Raw genomic sequence first — 7,278 nt, 5'->3', positions numbered from 1 at the left:
TTGGGAGGCCGAGGCGGGCAGATCACGAGGTCAGGAGATCGAGACCACGGTGAAACCCCGTCTCTACTAAAAATACAAAAAAAATTAGCCGGGCGTGGTGGCGGGCGCCTGTAGTCCCAGCTACTCAGAGAGGCTGAGGCAGGAGAATGGCGTGAACCCGGGAGGCAGAGGTTGCGGTGAGCCGAGATTGCGCCACTGCACTCCAGCCTGGGGGACAGAGCGAGACAAAAAAAAAATCAGCTGAGTGTGGTTGCGGGGGCCTGTAATCCCAGCTACTCCGGAGACTGGGGCAGGAAAATCGCTTGAACCTGGTAGGTGGAAGCTGCAGTGAGCCAAGATCGCGCCACTGCACTCCAGCCTGGGCAACAGAGCAAGACTCCGTCTCAAAAAAAAACAAACTGCATTTCATTATGTCTGGTATCTCATCCCAGACACTAAATGCAGTAGCAACTCCCTCCGCCCTCAGTCCTGGTGACAACTGGCAAGTGCCCCCAACATCTTATTACCTCTAGAGGGCGGCAGCTTCCCAAATGGAGAAAATTGATTGGCAGTTGATTTCTAGTTTTTATTTTGGAGGGAATGAAATACCATTTATTTTATAAGTTAAAATTGTGCCTGGGTGCAGTGGCTCACACCTGTAATCCCAACACTTTGGGAGGCCAAGGCGGGTGGATCACCTGAGGTCGGGAGTTTGAGAGCAGCCTGACCAACATGGAGAAACCCCATCTCTACTAAAAAAAATACAAAATTAGCCAGGTGTGGTGGCACATGCCTGTAATCCCAGCTACTTGGGAGGCTGAGGCAGGAGAATCGCTTGAACCCGGGAGGCAGAGGTCGCGGTGAGCTAAGACCATGCCATTGCACTCCAGCCTGGGCAACAAGAGCGAAACTCCATCTCAAAAAAAAAAAAAAAAAATTGTGGTCGTTATATTTCTACCTATGGTTGAAAACAGGAGTTCACAGTTCAGAGCTTAGGCCAGGATATTTAGGTAGAATTAAAACAAACAGGCAGGAAAGAAAGCCAGCAAAGGGTGAACTGGGCCTTTGTGGAGAAACAATCTAAAAACTGACTACTATCACCCTGACAACTTAAGAAACTGTATTTCAGAAAACAGGGCTCACACCCATAATCCAAACACTTTGGGAGGCCAAGGCAGGAGGATCCCTTGAAGCCAGGCATTCAAGACCGGCCCTGGCAACATAGTTAAGACCCTGTCTCGACAAAAAAAAAATTTTTAATTTAGCTGGGCATGGTGACACACACCTGTAGTCTCAGCTATTCAGGAGGCTGAGGTGGGAAGATCCCTTGAGCCTGGGAGGTTGAGGCTGCAGTAAGCCATGATTGCACCACTGCACTCCAGCCTGGGTGACAGAGCAAGACTCCATCTCCAAAAAAAAAAAAAAAAGCAGGAAAGAAAGCCAGCAAAGAGTGAGAAAGATGCTCTATGCCTAGAATTAGTTGAGGACTTCTACTGGGATCTGGTATTAATTTGTTCCATATTGTACCTCCAATCTATTGCAGCCTAGTATCACTGCTAGGATCAAGTGCTTCCTAGTAGATTTTGCTTTAAGAAAGTTCCATTACTGTATTGGTGCAGTAGTGCATTGCTTAGCAACAGGGATGTGTTCTAAGAAATGCATCGTTAGGCGATTTCATCTTTGGGCAAACATCATAAAGTGTATTTACACAAACCTAGATGGTATAGCCTACTCTACACCTAGGCTGTATGGTATAACCTATGGCTCCTAGGCTACAAACCTGTACAACATGTTGCTGTACTGAATTCTGTAGGCAATTGTAACACAAATCATTAGGCAATAGGTTATTTTCTTTTTTTTTTTTTTGAGACAGAGTCTCGCTCTGTCGCCCAGGCTGGAGTGCAGTGGCGCGATCTCGGCTCACTGCAAGCTCCACCTCCCGGGTTCACGCCATTCTCCTGCCTCAGCCTCTCCGAGTAGCTGGGACTACAGGCGCCCGCCACCACGCCCGGCTAGTTTTTTGTATTTTTAGTAGAGACGGGGTTTCACCATGGTCTCGATCTCCTGACCTCGTGATCCGCCCGCCTCGGCCTCCGAAAGTGCTGGGATTACAGGCGTGAGCCACCGCGCCCGGCCGGCAATAGGTTATTTTCTGACTCCATTATAATTTTACCAGACTACGGCTGTATATGTGGCCCATTGCTGACCAAGAAGTCATTATGCGATACATGACTGTACTTCTTTATCCATTAATCTGAATATAAAGACGTTTTGAATTAGTAGTCACTTACACTATGACAGGGTACAAGAATTAGTGGGCTCTTCTGGCCAGGAACGGGAGGAGAAATTAATGCAAAGTACCAACTCCTCACTTCCACAGATCACAGAGGTGGTTAGGGGTTGCCAGGAAACGATGAAGCGAGTTTATTCTAGATGGTTTACCTGGCTCTGCAGCACTGTGGCGTGGAGCATGTCACCTCTTTTGTATTCATGACACCCAAAAGAAGTAAAATAAATTCCATCCAAGTACTTTTTGACTTTTATGGGATATTAGGTTCAAAGTTTTATTTTAAAAAGTTACATGTAACCTCTCTGCTTCCCCCTCCCCCCATTAAACTAAAATAACATCTTCTCCAAAGTTACTAAGACAAATTGAAGTTGTAATATGTTTTGTATCTTTAATCACCATAAATGCCAAGCTGTGCCGATCACTAAGTCTTTACTGTATAGTTCCCCAGAGTCTAGTTTATTTAACTTGAGACAATCACTTCCCGTAACAACCAAGGAGAAGCAGAGTAGAGACTCAATCTTGTGTGCCTGTGTCCCTAGTGTTCAGACCCTTCTTGCACAATGGACATAGGCTGGTTTCCTGCAGCTGGCTAACGAGGAGGAGCTCCAGCTGTGTCAGCCATGACAGAGCTGTTATTGCTTCACTGAGTAAGCACCCAGCACGCAAGCTGAGGTGGGCTGTTTCGTAGACGGGTTCGGATAATTTACCCTGGCTTCCCTCCCACTTGGCTCTGTGTCGTGGAGCATTAGAATCATTTCCATTCTTTCTCAGCTGTTCCATTTTCTTTTGGCCGCTTTCCTTCTCCCAGGGGGATTGTTTTCTCTCAACTGTCAAAGAGTAATGCTTAAACATTAAAAACAAGATTTCAGACTCATGTGAATCAAATAGATGATACCTCTGCCTGCTCTGAATGTCTGTCATATTATCTGCCCCCATTAAGACCTTGTAGTGAGAGGGGAATAGTTCAAGATAGGTTTTTTTTTTTTTTTTTTTTTTTTTAGAGACAGTGTCTCACTCTGTCGCCCAGGCTGGAGTGTAGTGGTGTAATCACAGCTCAACGCAGCCTCGACCTCCTGGGCGCAAGTGATACTCTCGCCTCAGCCACCCGAGTAGCTGGAACTATAGGCAAGTGCCACCACACCCAGCTAATTTTTTTATTTTTGTAGAGACAGGGTCTCACTTTGTTGCCCAGGCTGGTCTCAAACTCCTAGCTTCACCAATCCTCCCACCTCAGCCTCCCAAAGTGCTGGGATTACAGCTGTGAGCCACCACACCAGGCCAAGATTACTATTTTAACATCATATTGCAATGATGCCTCATCTTTTCCCTTCATGTCATGGAGTTTCATGATCTGAATACTCCTAAGTGTATCTGGATCATCCTCAAAACACCCACTGCTTGGATTTCCAGGTTCCTGCTTTCAAAAGCTTCTTTTGGCTTCACAAATAATTCTCCAAGTTTACCTACTGTGTAGTCAATCTAGTGGGAGAATTTATTTGGTCTTAATATTCTCATTGGTAGATGCTGTAATAGGTATGATGCTTAATCACAGACACCGTCAGTATCTCTACCTGGTAGCTGTGGTAAATCGGAAAAAACTGAGGTCACACATACACAAAACAAGCAGACGCGTTAGGGAATACATCATCACGTGTCAGGTGATATTGGAAGTGAAATATATGGAAGTGAAAGACTGCCAAGATCCTTTCTAACCTTTCAGTAAGCCCTAGAAAATAGCAGGCATGGCTGGGCGCGGTGGCTTACCCCGGTAATCCCAGCACTTTGGGAGGATGAGGCAGGTGGATCACGAGGTCAGGAGTTTGAGACCAGCCTGGCCAACATACTGAAACCCCGTCTCAACTAAAAATACAAAGGTGGCACATGCCTGTAATCCTAGCTACTCGGGAGGCTGAGGCAGGAGAATTGCTTGAACCTGGGAGGCAGAGGTTGCAGCGAGCCGAGATCGTGCCACTACGCACCAGCCCCAGGCGACAGTGTGAGACTGTCTCAAAAAAAAAATAAGAGAGAAGAAAAGAAAAAGAAAATAGCAGACATTCAATGAATGAATCAATAGAGTGAGAGGATTTTTTTGTTTGCTTGGTGTTTGCCTTCCCTGGAAAATAGAGAAAGAGCAAACTTTAATTTGCTTAGTAGCATTTACACTAACCTCTTACAGAGTTTCTTCCTTTCCCGCATAAAGCCACTACCTCATGGTCATTGTATTTGAGACTTCAGATTACTCATAGTTGCTATAATCATATGATAGCCCATATATCTGTTTACTCCTTTATACTCATATAATAATAATAATAGTAGCTATCACTTATATAGTAATAAAATGAGCCAGGCACTCTTTCAAGTGCTTTACATATATTAACTGAATCCTTACAGCAACCCCATGCAGAAGATACTATTATTACCCACATTTACAGATGAGGAAACTGAGGCACAAATAACTTACCCAGGATCTAACTAATAAGTGATGGAGCTGTGATTCAAACAAACCCAGGCACTCTATCTCCAGAACTCGTGAGGCTTTGTTGTTTTATTTTGAAAAAAGTTCTCACTCTGTCACCTGGGCTGGAGTGCAGTGACACAGTCTCAGCTCACTGTGGCCCCCACCTCTCAGGCTCAAGCGATCCTTCCATGTCAGTAGCTGGACTACAGGCACGCACCACCACACTCAACTAATTTTTTAATTTTTTACAGAAACAAGGTCTCACTATATTTCCCAGGCTGGTCTCAAACCCCTGTGCTCAAGCGATCTTCCTGAGTCGGCCTCCCAAAGTTCTAGGACTGCAGGTGTGAGCCACCATGGGCCCAGCCTGCGGTTTTTAATTATAACAGACTTTGTTTTCATGTACAGTTCTATGGATTTTATCACACGTATATGTTTGTTTAATGACCACCATAATCACAATATAGAACAGTTCTGGTTGGGCACAGTGGCCTGTAATCCCAGCACTTTGGGAGACTGAGGCAGGTAGATCACGAGGTCAGGAGTTCAAGACCAGCCTGGCCAAGATGGTGAAACCATGTCTCTACTAAAAATACAAAAATTAATCGGGCATAGTGGCGGGCACCTGTAATCCCAGCTACTCATGAGGCTGAGGCAGGAAGAATCCCTTGAACCTGGGAGGCGGAGGTTGCAGTGAGCCAAGATCACGACACTGCACTCCAGCCTGGGCAACAGAGTGAGACTCCATCTCAAAAAAAAGAAAAAAAAAGAAAAGTTCCATCAGTATCCATGTCTTCAACCACTGCACAGTAATTCCTCTATATACTAAAACCCATCAACAAATCTAAAGGTGAGAATTTTTCAACCTTAGGAAGGAAACCTACTTTGAAGACATTCAAAGATAATAGCACAATTCTCTTGGGAATTCTGGACAACTACCACTTAATCTTCTTCTGGCTTCCTTTGAATTCTATCATATATAATTTCTCCCAGAGCATTTGTCTCAGAGCTGTGTGTGTGTGTGTGTGTGTGTGTGTGTATGTGTGTGTGTGTGTGTGTGTAATGTGCTGTGCCCCTGCTGTCTTACTTCAGCACTGCTGCCCAAACCAAAACAGGTATCCCAGTGTGATTTCAATGCTCTCTCACCACCTCAGATGGCTTTAAATGGACTGTGCTTCCCTGGCTGGCTGGGAATCTTTCACATGGCTGGTGAGCTTGCCAAGTACCACGGACAGATCACAGCATGCATGGAGATCCTTACCCACGATTCTGATTAAGAAAATAGTAAATTAGATATACAGAAAATTTGGGAAGCAAACATGCAAAAATTACACTAAACTGTCATAGAAAAGAGACTGTAATTTTTCATCCTAATCCTACTCATGAGATTAGAACCGGTGATCCCCGTTTACTTGCAAATCAAAAAGCCTCAAAAACCAATTTGTTAATTTGGCCCTGAACTTGTTTAAATGCCCCTGCTTTTCCTACTTGTGTAGCTGTCAATCCAGTTGCCTGTTTCTTGCTACATCTTACTGACTTTCCCTAAACAGGAGTTACTGGGTTGTCCAATTAAAAGCTTTCTATTATTGCAAGTTTTGCTCGCCATTTAGCATTTGACCTAAATAGATTTATCTTTTTTTCCCTGTCTTTGACTTTAAACTCTGTGGTGAGGCCAGGCACGGTGGCTCACACCTGTAATCCCAGCATTTTGGGAGGCCGAGGCAGACAGATCACCTGAGGTTGGGAGTTTGAGGCCAGCCTTACCAACGTGGAGAAACCCCGTCTCTATTAAAAATACAAAATTAGTCGGACATGGTGGCGGGCGCCTGTAATCCCAGCTTACTCGGGAGACTGAGGCAGGAGAATCGCTTGAATCCAGGAGGCGGAGGTTGCAGTGAGCTGAGATCGTGCCATTGCACTCCAGCCTGGGCAACAAGAGCGAATCTCTGTCTTAAAGAAAAAAAAAAAAAACTATGGTGAAATACTCAACAGGAAGGCAAATTAGAGAAATGGGGCTGCTTTCCTTTAAAATACCAGATAAAAGATGTATTTTACTGAAACACTAGCTTTTTCATTAGATAAATAAAGCTTTATGTAAAGCTAATTCTGAGAAATGTGTTAAAATTTTTCAGCATGGGAACGTGGACAAGAGACTGTTCAACAAAGGAGAACAATGTGTAACTGTCCCATGTACCCACTAACTCCCCCGTTGGGCATGGAGTAAGTCACTTCTAGGTACAGTTGCTCATTTGTTCGTTGAAAATGCTTCTTTTTTATTAACTAGGTTTGAGGAGATGATTAGGTTTGTATTCACATCTATTGCTGAATAACAAACCACCCTGAAAATTGGTGACTTGAACCAAGCGATTATTTGCTCCCATTCTTTAGTTTGGCAACTTAATCTAGGCTCCACTCCGTGGTACTTCTGCTCTGTGGCAATATGCATTTGCACACAGCACACAGCCAGGCTGACCTCACGCACAGGAGTTTCAGCTGAGATGGGTGTAACAGCTGAGCAAGTGAGGCATTTTCCATTGATCACTCTCTCTTC

General features: G+C 44.6%; 1 protein-coding gene across 1 annotated transcript in view; it reads left to right on the top strand.

Annotated features, from left to right (window-relative positions):
- NOA1 (nitric oxide associated 1) overlaps positions 1–6,928 on the top strand; it is a 28,897-nt gene extending 21,969 nt beyond the window's left edge. Inside the window, exon 6 of the mRNA XM_058435722.1 lies at positions 6,860–6,928. Within this exon, the coding sequence (XP_058291705.1) occupies positions 6,860–6,928 (69 nt within the window). The remainder of the gene's footprint in view (positions 1–6,859) is intronic.
- Positions 6,929–7,278: the final 350 nt, after the last annotated feature.

This window comes from Hylobates moloch, unplaced genomic scaffold (genome assembly GCF_009828535.3).
Source record: "Hylobates moloch isolate HMO894 unplaced genomic scaffold, HMol_V3 SCAFFOLD_2, whole genome shotgun sequence".
Taxonomy (NCBI): Eukaryota; Metazoa; Chordata; class Mammalia; order Primates; family Hylobatidae; genus Hylobates; species Hylobates moloch.
This window is presented reverse-complemented; position numbering and strand designations above follow the sequence as displayed.